The 17,639-nt window shown below is 48.3% G+C and overlaps 7 protein-coding genes and 1 non-coding gene across 8 annotated transcripts; 5 read left to right on the top strand and 3 right to left on the bottom strand.

Annotated features, from left to right (window-relative positions):
* Positions 1 to 1,024: 1,024 nt before the first annotated feature.
* AO090005000488 (Zn(II)2Cys6 transcription factor) lies at positions 1,025 to 3,072 on the top strand (the record flags this gene model as incomplete). The annotated part of the gene is made up of 5 exons (XM_023234080.1): positions 1,025 to 1,310; positions 1,379 to 1,577; positions 1,694 to 2,213; positions 2,267 to 2,758; positions 2,812 to 3,072. 5 exons carry the CDS (start codon positions 1,025 to 1,027, stop codon positions 3,070 to 3,072), a joined length of 1,758 nt encoding a protein of 585 aa, XP_023088979.1.
* Positions 3,073 to 4,178: 1,106 nt separating this feature from the next.
* On the bottom strand, positions 4,179 to 4,684 carry AO090005000489 (uncharacterized protein; the record flags this gene model as incomplete). Its single annotated transcript, XM_001817496.1, has 3 exons — positions 4,179 to 4,259; positions 4,331 to 4,455; positions 4,513 to 4,684. 3 exons carry the CDS (start codon positions 4,682 to 4,684, stop codon positions 4,179 to 4,181), a joined length of 378 nt encoding a protein of 125 aa, XP_001817548.1.
* A 92-nt stretch (positions 4,685 to 4,776) lies between these two features.
* Positions 4,777 to 6,724, bottom strand: AO090005000490 (uncharacterized protein; the record flags this gene model as incomplete). Its single annotated transcript, XM_023234078.1, has 2 exons — positions 4,777 to 4,918; positions 5,334 to 6,724. The coding sequence occupies 2 exons, from the start codon at positions 6,722 to 6,724 to the stop codon at positions 4,777 to 4,779; spliced, it is 1,533 nt and encodes a 510-aa protein (XP_023088980.1).
* Positions 6,725 to 7,859: 1,135 nt separating this feature from the next.
* Positions 7,860 to 9,425, top strand: AO090005000491 (uncharacterized protein; the record flags this gene model as incomplete). Its single annotated transcript, XM_001817498.3, has 1 exon — positions 7,860 to 9,425. One exon carries the CDS (start codon positions 7,860 to 7,862, stop codon positions 9,423 to 9,425), a length of 1,566 nt encoding a protein of 521 aa, XP_001817550.3.
* A 1,904-nt stretch (positions 9,426 to 11,329) lies between these two features.
* Positions 11,330 to 11,401, top strand: AO090005t00006. The gene has a single exon. It is a non-coding gene; the product is annotated as a tRNA-Gln (tRNA).
* Positions 11,402 to 12,540: 1,139 nt separating this feature from the next.
* Positions 12,541 to 13,841, top strand: AO090005000493 (uncharacterized protein; the record flags this gene model as incomplete). Its single annotated transcript, XM_001817499.1, has 2 exons — positions 12,541 to 13,628; positions 13,682 to 13,841. 2 exons carry the CDS (start codon positions 12,541 to 12,543, stop codon positions 13,839 to 13,841), a joined length of 1,248 nt encoding a protein of 415 aa, XP_001817551.1.
* Positions 13,842 to 14,089: 248 nt separating this feature from the next.
* On the bottom strand, positions 14,090 to 15,487 carry AO090005000494 (acyl-CoA dehydrogenase family protein; the record flags this gene model as incomplete). Its single annotated transcript, XM_001817500.3, has 2 exons — positions 14,090 to 15,099; positions 15,157 to 15,487. 2 exons carry the CDS (start codon positions 15,485 to 15,487, stop codon positions 14,090 to 14,092), a joined length of 1,341 nt encoding a protein of 446 aa, XP_001817552.3.
* Positions 15,488 to 15,754: 267 nt separating this feature from the next.
* Positions 15,755 to 17,011, top strand: AO090005000495 (CaiB/BaiF CoA transferase family protein; the record flags this gene model as incomplete). The annotated part of the gene is made up of 1 exon (XM_001817501.1): positions 15,755 to 17,011. The coding sequence occupies one exon, from the start codon at positions 15,755 to 15,757 to the stop codon at positions 17,009 to 17,011; it is 1,257 nt and encodes a 418-aa protein (XP_001817553.1).
* Between the last annotated feature and the right edge of the window lie 628 nt (positions 17,012 to 17,639).

The raw sequence follows: 17,639 nt of genomic DNA, 5'->3' as shown, positions 1-17,639 counted from the left end.
TACGGCCGTATCTGCTCCATCGACTCCAATGCAAACTGGACCCTCGTCACAGAGTACGATGGCGAACCAAACGGACTGGTATGGAACCACATCACCAAAAACATCATCATCATCGCCAATTTCAAGCAAGGAATACTCGAGCTCGATCCCACCAGCAGAGAACTACAGATCATCGCATCGCGATACCAGGGCGAGCGTCTGAAAAGAAGGCCCAATGACCTCGTCATCACCGCGGACGGCGTCATCTACTTTACCGATCAAGGGATGACCGGTCTTCAAGATCCAACCGGCAGAGTCTTCCGTGGGGGGTTCATACGACGAACCTGACGTGGGGTGGGCCGTCGATGAACGTGCTCTATATAGTTGAGAGTGAGACAGCTACGATACTGAAGGTTGACTGGCACTGTCAAGGGTGATTCATGAAACTGGCAAAGGAGTAAAAGCTTTTGGATAAAAAAATGTTGCTTTGGGAGAAAACCTAGTCTGCTGTTTCTACCGAGCAGCTTCTATCCATGCCATAATTGTAAACTTCGCTGATTCGGCTTAAATCGTAGGTTATCTGCAAAATAAACGACTAGGACTAGGACCGGATGATCGGCGTTTTGGCGCCTCTAGGCATACAGCTGTATGCGCGGCAGTGACTAGATTAAACCTTAGGAACCTCCTGTAGAAAGAGAACGCATTTTCCAGGTAATAAATCGCCTTCCATGATCGTAGCTATTGTCGCTTTTGCATTTCTTTTCAATTTTTTCAATAGCTTCAAGCTAGGGCGGTCTTGCCACTCTGAAATTTAGAGCAACTCTTCTCTAGGGTTACGGGTCTGGAACCCTGTCCAGAGGCTATTTAGTAAGCATACTCTTACCTCGGGTCTTTGATGAGAAGTTACCAATCCACCTATGGGCATGACTGAGCTTCCTAGTCCAATATAATATCTTTCACATTATAATTTTCACGGCGTCATCTAGAAATTTGAATGCCTTGGCAACTCTAGCCGCGCATCTCCGACACCCTCCCCGCCAACGCCATGGCAAGCCATCCTGGTCAACCATCCATTGATCCGGAGAATCCTCCATCCCAATCGGAATGTCCCACACAGCCTCCTACAGGGCATAGTGACCATGACGCAGCCAATTACCCGTTCTATAAGCGGAACGCCTGTACAACATGCCGACGGATGAAGTCCAAATGTGATATGGCAAAGCCTGCTTGTGGAACTTGCTCTAGGTTTAACCGGACATGCGCCTACGAGACGACGCGGAAGAAAAGCGGTCCGAAGCGAGGATATACAGCGGTCTTTGGGTCTCGATTAGGTAGGTCTCAGAAGCGGCGAAACTATACCATTAAATTATAATACTAATATTACTCGCTTGTTGAACAGCACAGGTGGAAGCGCTGCTTAGCGCCCAAATGCCTAGTATTCTCGGAAGTCAAAACCCCTCCGCCCCGCTTCCAGGTGCATGGGTAGATAGAGCTAGTCACCCTAATCTGAGCAGTACTGGTTCTTTCCAAGACACGATGGAAGAAACCGATCCCACAGCATCAAGTACCGAAAGGGCATATACAGAACCCAGCGTTGGGTTAGATATTATTAGTTTAGGGCTAGAGGAACCTCTCCCGGATCAAGATGTTATCGATGACCTGCATGTCGCCTGACTTCCCATATATCCAAGTAATATTTTGCTGATTTCTATAGGTACCGGATCTACTTTGAAGATGTTCACATCTACATGCCGATTATACATCGTCAAAGGCACCTCTCTGCGTTGAATTATGCGCCTGATTCCCGGCCCCCAGTCTGTCTTCAATACATGATCTGGTGCCATGCTGCCCTTGTCAGCGAAAAATATGATACTTTACATACAGCTTTCTACGAAAGAGCCCGCAAGTACGCCGAGGCGGATGAGATGAAAGGCTATGGAGGTGGGATCCTCTCTTTAGCACATGCTCAGACATGGCTTCTTATCACCGCGTACGAGTACAAGATGATGTTTTTTCCCAGGGCTTGGTTAAGTTGTGGAAAGGCATGTAGACTCGCAATTATGCTGGGGCTGCATCACCTAGATAGCCCAAGTCCTCAAATCAAACAGTGCTTCACACCTTCCATAGATTGGGTGGAGAAAGAAGAGCGACGGAGGGTCTTCTGGACGACCTTCTGTATCGATAAATTTGCCACCATTGGGACAGGGTGGCCTGTTGGGATCAATGAGACAGAGGTAAACTCTCCCTATGTCGTATCTAGAAGCGAATAGTGTACTAACATGAGCAGGCCATGACAAATCTTCCTGCGAGTGAGGAAGCCTTTATTACAGGCGAGTCAGAGCCAACGGTACCCCTTAGTGATGTTCTAGATGGTGAGGGACTCTCAACACTGTCTCCTTCCGCAAGCATCGCCTTCGTGTCTTGCATCTTCGGACGGATCACAAACCATCTTCGTCTCCCTCAGTCGCAGGACGACGATGATTATAGTACTGGAGGCTTCTGGCAGCGACACAGATCATGCGATGAGATTTTGCTCCATTTTGCTCTGACCATGCCAACTCATCTGCGTCTTCCCATTGGGATAGGCGATCCCAATATTATCTTTTGCAACATTGCTCTTCACACGGCTGTTATATGCCTTCACCAAGCTGCAATATTCAAGGCGGAGTGGAACAATATAACAGAGTACCCCATTGTTCAAAGCAGGTTAAGGTGCAGTGCTGCTGCACATCAAATTCTGGAGGTTATCAAGATGGTTGGTCCTGTCAACATGGGCAAAGTAAGCTTTCAGTGCTTGGTTGAGTTATCCCGCAAATAACTGACAGTTTTTAGGTGAATCCTTTTGTGTCATTCTGTCTCTATGTGGCAGCACGCGTATACGTTCAGCATCTCAAGCTTCATCCTGAAGATACAGAAGCTCATTCTGCTTTCCAATTCTTCCGCTCAGTTATCCATACCCTCAAAACTACAAATCCCTTAGCGGAATCCTTTCTCTTCCAGTTAGATGTTGACAGTGAGGGAGGGTCATTCCAAGGCCTTCGGCTACCGACAAACAATTTCCCTGTTGAGATGCTTACTCCTAGCAATCTATAGCAGGACAATATTTGTTATGTTCTCGGAAACCTGGGTATACAACAATTCTTTTATTGCCTAGAACTTATATTTTAATCTATACGTTCAATCAATCACTGTTGTATATTGTTTTACGTCCACATAATCCTTCATCTTTTCACCCTAAGGAGCTAGCATACATGTTAACATAAAACCATCATAGTCGTGATACCTCGCAAAGACATACAATTAACACGTCCAGAATAACAACCATAGCACAAGGTACAATCTGCCCTCAACCCTCTTCTCTCCCACACCAAAGAATCCCATCCCAAGACCAACATGCTAATCACCCCAAGGCTCAGACTAAAAGATGCCTAGCCTCTCCCAATTTAGTAATTATAATTAGCACATTATCCAAAATATCTCAAATCAACCAAATACCCACTACTAGAAGGAATGCAGATCCCATCTCCTCATCGACCCTCGCCACAGTACTCCGTAGAACTAGGGTTAGGGCTGTCGCCAGGCCCCACAAAATAGTGGAGAAGATTAGCAGTCGGAGCAACAATCTGTCCGACCCAGCCCTAAGAAATCTTAAATCCCTACAAGATTTATCCTCCAGACTAGCCGAATTTAGTTTGCCTTGCGGACTTCAATAACCTTCTAGATGGACAGGGATTGGATTTAGTCGAACTATTACTGCCATTTCTACCAATGGTACCGTTCTGTCTGTACCTGAACGGGCTGTGTAGATTCTTTTATGGTAATTTTCATGGTAGTAGGTGAGGGACGATCTTGTGGTGTTGATCCTTTTGTGCTGGGTTTGTTGGAGAGATTTTACTTTCTTTGTTTGGTCTTCGAACAATTGAATAGCCTATTGCAGGATTACTCCTGAGAGTGAGTGGATTCTCTGTGCTTTCTTTCTTCATAATTGGTAATTGAATTGGCCATGGCTCGAGATGCACTCTACAATTTAGTCACTATATTAATTGCTTAACCTCTACCGAGCCATGTTCATTTAGAAGTTCATTTAGTGCTACGTGGCATTACCCTCCAAAATCCATAGATAGACAGGTTTAAAGTATATATTAACTAGCCAACTACTATACAAAGCTCAGATTCCCAAAGTCCTTTTGCCAAGGCACTCAATGGGACTGAGACCCTTTCTCCAGCTGAGATCGGATGGTAGAGATAGCATCCCCAACACAAACAGCACAGTTGTTGGACTAATCAAGAATCAGCATTGGTAAAAAAAAAAAAAAAAAAACCTAGTAATATCAGTGGGCATAGGACATACCTGGCTAGGAACTAAATCGGCGACGACGCTGCTCACGCACTCAAGGTCAGATGCGATGTCTGAACCCCCGCCGACAATAGCAGCATTGCATTCCTGTACGGCCGGGATGAGTTGCTGGAAGCAGGCTTTTAACAGATGTTAGATTTCGGTTGAGCTGGTAATCATAGTGCAAAGAGACGAACCGGGGATGTTGCAGTTGCCTGTAACTAGGAGGGACTCGAGCACCGGTCCAGCATCTTGCACGATCTTGGAGATATTGAAGGCTTGGAGGATATTGTGTAGGTCGGGAGTTTCTGTCGGGGCGGTCATTGCGACGCTGGCGCAGAGAGCTAGGGCTAGAGAGGAAACACGCATGATGAAGTGGAATTGGGTAAAGTAGGTGTTGCGAGATATTATGAAAGTCTTGTCTTGTTTCCAGGAGAATATAGGCGTTGGGCGTGGCTATTTTATATACCCTTGGACGTGGCTGTCCAGTAATGCGAATGTGACACTTCCATGTAGCCAGACGCGCTGATCATATCATTTTTGGTTCCTGGATGCTGCACGTGGTGCTCCTGTTGGTGGGGAATTTGGGGAATAGTATTGTTCCTATCAGTCGAATAGTAATCATAGGGGTAGTGGCAAGGTCTTCGGGAACTCTCGGGCGTCCGTTTAAGCCTTGTCTGGCCCTATCTCTATGAACAATTTAAAAGGGGTTTGTGGGTCAACCGTGGGTCATCTTTCCCCAGTACCTCCGGCCATTGCAACCTCATGTTTTATAGTTGGAGTCTAGAAGGAACTAATAGGTGGAGTACAGAAGATAGGAGAACATTTGCTCCTAATTGTCAAGAAAGATATCATTGTATACTACTACTAAGCCGGGTATAACGGCGTAGGCGCTTCAAAAATTAATGAGCTGGCGCGTCTACACAGCATATATCAGACGAAAACAGAAAGGCAGACTACTAAGATCGGTGCTTCACATCCAGAGTACCTAGTCATTGCAAGCGTGGGGGCATTGAACCAGCCATTAAGCAAATTCTCTTTACTCGGCTCTGGCAACTTCTCCTTCAGCATCCTTGTCCTCGCTCGTGCCACCCGCGTTGAGCTGAGCATCACCCTGTGGTAACCGCCGGTGTGACCATGGTGATTATAAGTTCCACAGCCAATGGTTTGCGATTGATATGGAGGACATGGCCGCTCGTAGGTGGGCAGGGGCAATCTCAGTGCAGTACTAAATGTTTCCCCCAAGAAACCGATTGGACAGAAAATATTGAATATGAATATAAAGACGGCTGCAACAATAGACGCGGCATGGTTTGATACAGGAAAGCTCGTGGCAGCGGCCATGGCTACCATACATATCGACATTCCAGTCCCACTTAGGACAAAGAGCCACCGTCTTCCTAGACGGTCGACTGCAAAAAATGCTATAAAAGAGCAAAGGAACTTCCAGGTAAGGGAACTGGCGGCCACGATTGCTGGGATATCACCTTGAAGGTGCAAGTTACTCTCGAAGATACTCGTTGTGTAGATTAAAATCAAATTCCCGCCCACGAGTTGTTGGAGTGTTTGTATTATGAGGCATAATGCGAACCGGTATAGGAGCCGGTTCTGATCGTTCCTGTTGAATACATCCTTAATGGAGACTTTTGGGCCTCCCTCTAGCGAATCTCTGATTCGGCATATCTCATATTGGACATGCTCATCATCGCTGGACATGCCATTGAGCTTCGCGAGGGCTTCTGCTGCATCTGTGATGCGGTGTTTCTGGACGAGCCAGCGAGGGGATTTAGGAAAGGTTAAAATGGAGATGCAGATAATGGAGCAAAGTAAAACGGGAATTGCCAGCGAAACCCGCCACTGCAGTGGTGGTAAGGGGGCCTTACTGAAGCCTACGTTGATCCAGCTGGAGAGTAGAAACCCCATGCAAATAAAGATGCCAGCGGTAATGACCTTACGTCCACGGTTACTAGCAGAAGAGCTTTCCGCTTGCCACAGTGGCACAATAACACTCAATTGGCCGACCCCGGCGCCCAGTATGATACGTCCCACGGTAAACTGACCAAGTGAAAATGCCGTGCATTGGAGAACCTGACCAGCTACGGCGCAGATCCCAGCGACGAAGATGGCCTTTCGACGGCCAAGTGCATCACCAGTTATGGAGCAGGACAATGCACCAACAAGGGTTCCTAGTTGTAAACAAGCATTGATGAGACCCTGGATGGTTGAATTCTCTGCCTTCTTGGCTCCATGTGTGTTGACGGTGTCAATCTGGGGAAAGTAGCGGATCACATCCGGGAGATCGAGGAGCGCCGAAAGGCCAGCTTGGTTGTAGCCGTATAGGATAAAAGCTGGAGCTATAACAAGAAATATTTGTGCATACTGGATTGTCCTCGCTGTCTTCCAGAACATAGTGCACGAATTCGGTAGAGAAGGCGGATCTGTCAATTTGAAAGGGTATCAAGTGGTGGGAAGATGGATGGACGTGGCTCAGCGCACGACGTGGGCTTTTATGTGAACACAGGAGAGGCTTGGGTGCATAATGGAATCAGAATTTTATTAATAGCCTGTTTCCTAGGGGGTAAATTGACCTAACCCTGCTTGACAAAAGGCAAACCAAAGACCTGCGGATGACATCCGAACCCCATAGTGTTTGTTTCGCGCCTGCACCCCTAATATGGACATTGATTAGCCTCAGTTGGCTCTAACACAAATCACGAACTCCTGTTCTCCTTTCCCTATATATTCAATTGCGTGGGATAATCGGGTCAGAATATGATATAGCCTGGCGGTCTGCGCATGAATCAATTGTTAGGTATATATTCCTATGCGTCACCGTTATGTTAAAAACCAGGTGAGTACAGATATAGGTCTGGACATACCTCACTTAGACATGATCAACCGGGTGTTGCGTCGGCTCGCTTCCGCAGGCCGACGGAATAACTCCGTCAAACTCACAGTTCGCGGGCTATGTGCGCAGTTCCATGATGAGTGCTAGTTATCAGCATAGCTGGAAGAAGATGAGCTGTTGGTCTTCATTATTCCTTGTATACCTTCCTCCAAACGTTCGTGGATGGGTTGATGGTCGACGTTATGTGTCCTTTGTTTACGCGGTGTCACCTGGTCAACTCCCACGGGGATTTTGTGCCTGATTCGACTGGCCGAAACCAGGTACCTACTGTAGCCTTAGGCCTCAGGGAACACAACCAATCAATACGGTGACCACACGTTGTCAGCCTAACGGCTCAGCACTTGCATTTTGTCCCACGCTATCCTCCTGTTATGGCTCTTTTTTCCGTTAAGAAGGAAGCCGCTAAGGAAGCGTCGAATTCTCCAGCCAGATCGCAATGGGAACAAGAGGCCTTGAGATAGTGCGCTTCCATAGGCGTTACTACGTTCGCTACCACAGGAACGACAGCTACTTCGAAGGTGTCGGCGCCAAGATTGTCGCGAGCATCCCCACAGACCCCGATGAATACCATAGTACGCCGGAAGGGATAATCCGTGCCAGACAGTAAGCTAACCAGTTGCAGAATGGCTCCAGGCAATGCGAGCCGAGTATGCGGCCAAAGAAAGTGCTCTTGAAACACATGTCTACGAGATTCGCCACGGTTTCAAACCTGACTATTCGCAGTTTCGTGAGTTCGTGACGCTTCCTTCGGAGCTCCCGCGGCTGCGTGATGATTTCGAGTACATTTACATCATCAACCTCGACCATGAAGTTCTTACCATGAACCACAGCATACACTGGAAGCTGGGAAATATCCCGCGTCAGGACGAACTATGGCTTCGCGCCATCGCGGACAGCATCTATATGTACAAGCCCACCATCTCCCTCGATGTTTGCCCGGAAGAGCATATGGACTCGTTGGCTTTGGAGCTTCCAAAGCGAAAACGGAAGATCGGATATGACTTTCGCGTCGTAGTTCCGAGGACTAACATCGCGGAGGCGCGAAAGACGTTTCTTACACGTCTTCTTGCCAGTACTCTTATTCAATATCAGGACGAGATCATTAGATTCGGAAGGGAGTGGGGCCCGGACTCGTTTCCCTTTCGCGAGATGGCTTTTGCTCTTGTCTCAATTGCCTCTGGCCAGGCCAAATTCCATTCTTTTCCTTCTCAGCAGTGTAATCCTCGAGCTTGTGGAGCGTCAGACTGCAAGTTGAACCACTTGAGCAAGTTACCTGGATGGCTTGACGAAGAGTGGGCTGGCGATAGCGCTCCGTTGCTGGAGTTTGGATCCCTGTCCCATCGACCGGGCGAGCCTCCAGGGGCGTCGCCCACGAAGATGATATACTGGCTCGAGGACGTACTTGTCAGTCTTACACTGGTGATTGACGGTAAGGCTATCACGGAGGCCGTTAACTGGGGCATCGAGCAGGGACGCACCAGCTTTCAGATCGTCGTCCTATCGCTCTTTAAAGCGGCTTTTGCGGAAGTCTTTCTCGGTGACGATGGGGAACCATTTGTCGAAGTCAGCCGCGCCGTTGATCTCTCACCTCTGCGTGCAAATTATTGTGTAAGCACACATCCACGCGATCGACCAGAGCTAAAACCAGGGATGAAGACCCAGCGCCAGTTCGGTGAGCTCATTATGAACTCGAACTGCACAGGGACAGTCCAGAGACTACGAAGTCAGTTCCCCGGGCTCGCGGCGCTCGTTAACTTCTTCGAAGTCGCCGGGAACCGCCGCGCAGCGTCGAATTCGGAAGGCATTCTGCCGCCAGAACTGTACTACCGGATTCTGGACTTTGTGGACTACGATACGTGGAAGACCTGTCTACTCGTATCGACAATGGTTCGTTCATGTTGCCTCCGCAAGTACAGGCTTGATGATCGCATGAGCATTGTGGCAGGGCCTTTTGTGAGGCTACAAAAGTACCACAAGGAGCGTCTGATGTCCTTCGACTTCCAAAACATGCAAACGGGCAAGATCCTTCCAATGATGGAGGTTCCGCGTAACATCTGGATGAGGGAGTGCAACTGGATGCCGGTCATTGGCAGCGATAGAAAAGCGCTCATGTTGGATGTGGTCATTCAGTTTGAGCCGGCGGAGAATGTGCCAGTGGAGGCCGACAGCGACGATGAATCTTATTCTTTACGGTCAAAGTAACGGATTTCATGAAAAATTTGGGGATTGGGATAATGAGACTTCATTTATGGTATGCTGGTTTGTGCATCAATCTCTCGCGTTTCGTCTTCTCATGCGTTACAGATGGCGGTGAAACTCTTCGTTGATAGCATCTGCCGTCTGATTGTCTGCCACTTCTTCTTTCCTTGAGCTTTGTACCACTGATCGCTTTGATGGTGCTGACACTAATCATGTATGTCTCCAATTCTCATATGACCTTAACTCAGAAATTTCTCTAGTTCTGGTACCAAGGTATATAGGTTTTCCACGCCGTCGACCCGTACACTTTCTAGGTAGATGGTCAAGAACCTTGGTCCCGGCATCTCCATCCACATCTAATTAGAAGGCTATATAGGAATCCACCGTCAACAGGTTCAACGCGACATCAGAGGCCAGTTCCTCAAGGTACTGATCCCCTCCAATCCAAGAAGCAACTTGAAACCACCAACTGCCCCGTCCAAAACGCATTGCCGTTGTAAACTCCCAGTATTCAGGATACCAGCCTGCGGATTCCCAATCCAAAATCCCAGATAAATGGCCTTCATCATCGACGATGATATTATGGGCTTTGAAATCCCCATGGGTAAACACAATCCGATGTGAACGTTGTTGTAGCTTCTTGGCACATAACAACGTCTGCTCGTATTCCGCATGCGATTCAAATGCATGGCTCGAAGCAGAACTAAAGAGATGATCATGAAATTCCCTCTCACTTGTGAAAGGACCCATGATGTGATCAGGGACCCGTGAGCTTGGTATAGAGGTTCCAATTGGAGAAGAGATAGGACTTTGGTCAGGTGGGTACCATGAACGCATAGAATGTACGCATGTCTTTAATTCCTCCAACCATGGACCCTCAGCATCTATTTCTAACTGGTAGCTTGAGTTTTCGAGGGGCACACCGGGCAGCCTCGTCATTAAAATGGAAAAAGTCCGGTTATAAGGAGCATTCGGATGCTCCCCGCAACATAATAATTTCGGGACAGGCATGCCAGCGGCTCTCGCCATCTGCATTGCAACAGCTTCCTCCTGGTTCGCTCGATCCGTCCATTTCAGAACGAGACCGAAGGGTAATTGTAAGATATTGACATCGAATGCAATATTGGACCAGGAGCAATACCATTGCGATAGGTAAAATAGCTCCTTGTGAAGGATGCCCCAGGCTATTCGAGCAGTTTTGCTTGGTACCCGGGGTACTGGGGGGGGGTGCTCTGTGAAATTGCACTTTGCATTGGCCGCGACCAAGTAAACTCTGGTCGTAAGACGGATGGAATATACAGGCTAGCCATCTTCAGGATCAGATTGAGTTATCAGAAACAAGAAGACGGCGTCAGTCAGGATGACGGTGAGAACCGTTTACGTGCAATTTTCTTGTCGAGAAAATCGAAGGGGGCGCGTAGCATTCGCGGAAAAGGGAAAGGAAAAACAGTCGGAACGAATGCGTAAACAGGAACGCTAGACACAATGGCACGCCTCATTTCAAGATATAAAATATTCTTTTGATAGCAAATAAAATTGGATTTTATTTGACCTATACAAATAAATTATTAGAGGCGTGTTAAGTCGTGATGGAGTATTTTCGTCAGGCGGGAGATTAAGGATCCCCAATGCTTTATATATATCAGTTCTACGAATATCCAGTAGAATATTGAAGCCGAGCATTCGCACCAACCTACAACGCTTGTAACTTTGTATAAGGTAATTGGAATGGAGAAATATTTGTACTTGAAGCGGTATAAATCTATAGTTAAAGCGCCTTCCCTTAGATAGTCTAACAGTCAGTTTATACTCGATGAAAACAATAGACACTATAAGGGTTGGAGATTCTAATTTTCAATGAATTTGTACAATAGATTCAGTATGAAAAGTAGCAATCAATAACCAGCGGTTGTGTAGTGTAATGGTTATCACAGCGGATTCTGATTCCGCTAATCCCGGTTCGATCCCGGGCACGACCTCGTTTGATTTCTTTTTGCGTATTGCTCGTCCTGCCTTATATATATACAAGGGTGAATCTCCAAGATTCTACTTTTTCTTAAAATTTTTTTCTCATTAAATCTACTATCTGTCCCGAGATTCGGAAAGGGCCGCTCCGGATTATCTCCGTCTGCACGTAAATCTAGCCCGCTGGACGTCGGCCAGCCGGCAAACCACATGTATCCCGCGTTCGCCACGGCCCACGAACCCTAAGCCGAGAAGCAAAACAGCATTCATGCCCAACCCGCGGGCAAGTCAAGTGCGATAATGTAGAGTGTGGATCCCTGTCGATCAAACTCAATCCGATTGACAAGGATGTACTCAGGGTCCATGTGTCTATGGCCATTGTGCTCGGCGAAGCTTGGCCGATGGCTACCAGATGGGCATGCTAGATTTGGTCTGCAGTTTGATGTGTTGGTCTTCATCCTATTAAGACCAAAGTTGTGTAGGTAAGACTACATATGTGATACATACCGAAATTTATATATGTTGCTATTCTATTGCTTGTCTCGTATTTCCCGGGTGACACCGATGACTGATTCTTTCTCAGTAGCATGGCCACCCTACTTAGTAGTCTTGCTACTCCATAACAACAGATAAACTTCAATCTTAAGCACGTCAAACAGGATCTGCATTCAAGCACTTCGCTGCTGCTTTGACGTTGCGAAATGGTGCCAAGAGAAGTGGCCGATGTACTCCGAGTCGGCCATCGGCATTCGGCGAAGCTGGACGGAGTACCTATACTATGATTCATACGGTGGATTCGTACTCAGCATATGACAGGGAAAATTTTCACGATGAAGAATCGGATAGAAAGAAAATGCTGAAGAGACAGTTGTTGAACAAGGGTATGATTGGTCCAAGCACCGTATACTCTCGTGGAACTTGATGGCGGCATATGCGGCGGTTTGATAATGAGAATCAGAACCACGGTCTGGAAGCGCCTTAGTCGCAAGGAAAGAGAGAACATTAGAGACTAGATTTACCTGAGGTAGACATGGGTCTCGTTGGAAGACATCATATAAAGCTAGGCAGAGTACGAAGGACTATTATTTTCTCCTTGTTGTATAGACTCATTATTACTTTTAGACCTACACATAGACTTTGTACTGCATACTGAATGGACCAACTTGAGCTCGTACCCTCCCATCCCGCCTGGTCCTACCCAGAAGGTGGGCTTCGGGCCAACCTCGTCGTCCTGGGCAGCTTCAGCTCCATCATGGGCGGCCTGGGCTTGATGAACAGTATCGGCATCTACCAGGCATGGATCTCAACGCACCAACTATCCCACCTTAGTGAAAGCCAAATAAGCTGGATCTTTGGCATATACAACTTCCTCGTCTTTTTCTGTGGCATCCAGATTGGCCCAGTCTTTGACGCCAAAGGGCCCCGTCTCCTTATGCTCACCGGCTCGATCCTCCTCATCCTCACCCTCGTCCTGGTAGGATTCTGTCAAGAATACTGGCACTTCCTAGTGGTGATCGGTATCATCGGTGGAGTCGGAACGTCATTCATCTTTATCGTTCCTGTTGCAACAATCGGCCACTTCTTCAGTGTTCGCCGAGGCGGCGCAACTGGTTTGGCCATGTCTGGTGGAAGCATCGGCGGTGTGATCTTCCCATTAGTGTTGGAGTACCTAGGCCCTCGCATCGGATTCGCTTGGGCAACAAGAGTGATCGCCCTTATTACCCTTATTCTCCTAATTCCGGGATGTCTCTTACTCAAAGCTCGTCTTCCGCCGAAGTCATCTGCTGCCACCTCCCTTCTCCCCGATCTTAGAATCCTAAAGGATCCAGCCCTAGCCCTCACCACCCTCGGCGCCTTCTTCATCGAATGGGGCTTCTTCATCCCCCTCGAATACATCACCTCGTATTCCCTGACTTACGGGATCTCCAGCCGTCTAGCGTATCTGATGGTAGTCTTCCTCAACGCCGGCTCATTCCCCGGTCGCTGGTTACCGGGTATTCTGGCCGATCGAATTGGCCGGTTCGAAATGTTGACGTTGACCAATATCTTCTGTCTCATTGCGGTGTTAGGTGTTTGGATGCCGGCGAATGGAAACGTGGTTGCGACGGTTATATTTTCTGTGACGTTTGGTATTGGGTCGGGGAGTAATATTAGTCTTGTTCCGGTTTGTGTTGGCGAACTGTGTCCCACGGAACAATATGGACGGTTTTATACTACTGTTTATACGATTGTAAGCGTGGGGTAAGTTCATATCTCCTCCTTTTCCTTTTTAAATACACGGCTAACTGGCTTAGGGCGTTGACGGGAGTTCCTATCGCGGGTGAAATTATTCATCGGTGTCATGGGGAGTACTGGGGCTTGATTGCGTTTGCTGGGTGTGCTTATGCTGCTGGCTTGGTTTGTTTTGTAGGCGTGTTAGTGTTGAAGCGGAAAAAGGGGAAGAGTACTGTGTAATTAACGAAATGATTAATGTAGATAATGAATTGATTTTGCCTTTGAAATTCATATTGAAAGTGTTGAAAGTAAGGAGTGTAGAAGATGTAAGATTATTAAGAGTGCTATTATTTGCCCTAAACAGCACTGCTCAGCTCAACTATCAACACCACCTTGTCAATCTTGAAAGCATATTATGTCCCTTAAGATAGATTATTGGATACTGGCAAGTTTGAACTGCTTAATGTAAACCCTGGTATATTAAAACTCTAGTAACTGCGCGGAAGTTGAAGCACCTTCTCGCTCACGTAGTTCAAGATCATCTCCCGGCTTACTGGTGCAATCCGAGGCACTAGACACTCCCGCAGATATCTCTCCACATCATACTCCATCGCATAGCCCATTCCTCCATGACTGAGAACTGCCCGTTCGCACGCCTTGAATGCTGCTTCCGCGGCAAGATATTTGGCGCTATTACACGCCACGCCTACAGAGTGGAACGGAATTGAATCATCCGTTTTGGAGGCATCGTACAAGCGCGCCGCGTGGTATGTCGCCAGCTTAGCAGCTTCTAACTGCATATACGCGTCCGCTAGTGGATGCGCGATTCCCTGGTTTTGTCCGATCGGCCTCCCGAAAACTACCCGGTCGCTTGCGTACTGTGCAGCGCGTTCCAAGGCAGCGTATCCGAGACCCAACGCCTCACCCGCCAGAAGACATCGCTCCGCATTCATGCCATGGAGAATGATCTTGAATCCCTCGTTCTCTTGACCGATCAGGGTGCTTTCAGGGATCTCGTAGTTGTCGAAGAACACTTCGTTGGCGTCGACTGCACGGCCTCCCATCTTCTTGATTTTGCGCATATCCAGTCCGGACTTATTCCGGTCCAGGTCAATACAGAATAATGACAGGCCTTGACTCGACTTTTTTACTTCTTCCAGGGGCGTTGTTCGTGCTAGGAGGATCATTTTTGAGGCAACTTGTGCACAAGTAATCCAGATCTTTTGGCCGGAGATTGAGTAGGTTTGCTTCTCTGGGTTTTTAGTGGCGAGGGTCTTTAGCTTTAACGTCTCCAGACCGGTGTTCGGTTCTGTCACGCCAAAGCATGTCCGCCAGGTGCCATTGATGATCTTAGGGATAATCTCTTTGAGTTGCTGGTTGGTACCGAATTTTGCCAGAGGTTGCGTGGCATACACATTTGCATGGATGGATTGAGCCCCGGCCATTCCAGCACCAGATTGCGTGATGGTCTGCATCATCATTGTTGCTTCAGAGATACCTACGCATATGTCAGTACTGTGACACTATATTGGATTTCTTCAAAGCATGGACTTACCGAGCCCAGCTCCCCCGAGCTCTTCGGGTAGCGCAATCCCTAACCACCCGTCCTTAGCCAGTGCGGCATGGAAGTCCTTCGGATCGCGCTCATTTTGGTCACACTCTTGCCAATATGTGTTTGGAAACTTAGCACAAATGGCCGAAATCGCTTCGCGAATGGTTAACTGCTCCTCGGTGAACCCCGTCAATTCCATCAATGGCCGCCGAGCGGAGGTGGAGAACCTCGACCGCGGTGTCGTCCATGTTGCTATCGGGCTGCGTGGCAGCAGTCTCCCAACGGCTGGACTGATTCTGGAGGATAATGTTTTCTGAGCGCAAAGTCGCGACATGACGAATGGATTTACAGATGAAGTAGTCACTCGAGATGTGATTGGGAATTATAAATAAGCGGTGTTCGCGGCGCGAACCACGTACCCGGCATAAACCCGCTCATCGGCATGGCATATAACCGTCGAATAACCGCCAAATCCCACCGGCCGATCAGGCCGAGGTAGGTCACTATTAAATTGATGTATCCACTGAAGAACTGATCTAAAACCGAAGTCTTGTCCATAGACATATTTCTGTCAAGATAATTGTTCATAAGTTATCCCAGAATGGCTCCCTGGCGGCCGCTATCTCAGGCGTTGTATTCTCGGATACCAGGCGCTCGCAGCGTTTCAACCCAGACCTCACCTAAAGGACCCCTCTCTGGTATTACAGTGGTTAGCCTTGAACAGGCCATTGCAGCTCCATTTTGTACGCGGCAGCTGGCAGATCTTGGGGCCCGCGTCATCAAGATTGAGCGACCTGGTGTCGGGGACTTTGCACGTAATTACGACACTCGGGTCAATGGTCTTGCATCGCACTTCGTCTGGACAAATCGGTCGAAGGAAAGTCTCGCGTTGGATCTCAAGAAGCCACGCGACCATGGGGTCTTGATGCGCTTGCTGGGTAAAGCAGACGTCCTAGTTCAGAACTTGGCTCCGGGAGCTAGTGCACGGCTAGGACTGTCCCATGAAGAGCTCAAGGCGAAGCATCCGTCACTGATTGTGTGCAATATCTCTGGATACGGACCAGATGGTCCGTATCGCGATAAGAAGGCCTACGACTTGCTTATACAAAGCGAGGCAGGCATGCTCTCTGTTACAGGGACCGCCCAAGAGCCTGCTAAAGTCGGCATTTCCATCGCGGATATTTCTGCCGGAAGCTACGCGTACTCTAACATTTTGGCGGCTATCATCCAAAGGGGAAATGACCCGGAGAAGCGTGGGTGTAACATCGATATCTCTATGTTGGAGAGTATGGTCGAATGGATGAGCTTTCCGCTGTACTATACCTACCAGAACGCACCTAGACCGACACCAACGGGAGCCTCGCACGCTGCAGTCTACCCGTATGGGCCGTTTGAAACTGGAGATGGAAAGTCTGTCATGCTGGGGATCCAGAATGAACGTGAATGGGTCAATTTCTGCGAGAAAGTTCTGTCTTTGCCAGACTTGATGACGGATGAACGGTTTGTCAACAACTCCCTTCGATCGCAGAATCGTGATGCGCTTAAGGAAATCATTTGCGAGGCTTTCTCATCGTTGACAGCGGAGAAAGTGGTCACCCTCTTGGATGAGGCCGCCATCGCCAATGGTAAGGTCAACGATATGCAGGGTGTTTGGGAACATCCACAGCTCAAAGCGCGTGGCCGGTGGACTGAGGTTTCCACTCCGGCTGGCACAGTTCCGGCCTTGCTGCCACCAGGACTAACGCAAGGGGATGCTGGTAGATTCTCGGCTAGAATGGATGCAGTTCCGGATGTCGGAGAACATAACGCGGCGATCCTGGCCGAGTTGGGGATCGAAGATGCGGGGGAGGATTTATAATGCACAAGGCTTGCAATAATTGCCGGTCGGCGTGTAGAATTTACGCCGACCGCCAAATGCCAAGACACATATAGCCGACTTGCCTCATTTACTTCCCTCGTTGTTTCCTCTCCCTTATGCTCTTCTCATTTCAGTCGTGTATTCTTTAACTCGCAACTATAAATCGTACTATAATAATATAATGACGCCTGAAGCCGACTCGGGTCGGTATCCGACCAGGAAGCGTGCCCGACAGGCGTGTCTTCACTGCAATCGGCGCCGTATCCGCTGTAATGTCCTCGAGACACGACCTTGTCATAACTGCGTGTCTATGAATGTTCCCTGTGAAGTGGGGGTCTCCAAGCGAGGAAAGTAAGCTTGATCCACATACAATGGACCCATGTTTGTACCGAGGAAGTAGACATGCCAATATGTTGTTACAGGTATCCTCGCAAGAAGGCTGTACGCCAGTCGGGGACTCCACACGAGGGAGATTCCATAATCTCAGATTCGACTGTTTCTGCAGATCATAGCATTTTCCAGCCAGGTGACAGTTCGATTGTGCCTATCGATGCATCGAATTCTCCTGATCAGCGTCATCATCTGGGACAGCGGGGCAGCAGTGTGACGCATAGTCGGAATAGCTTTG

This window comes from Aspergillus oryzae, chromosome 1 (assembly GCF_000184455.2).
Source record: "Aspergillus oryzae RIB40 DNA, chromosome 1".
NCBI lineage: Eukaryota > Fungi > Ascomycota > Eurotiomycetes > Eurotiales > Aspergillaceae > Aspergillus > Aspergillus oryzae.
This window is presented reverse-complemented; position numbering and strand designations above follow the sequence as displayed.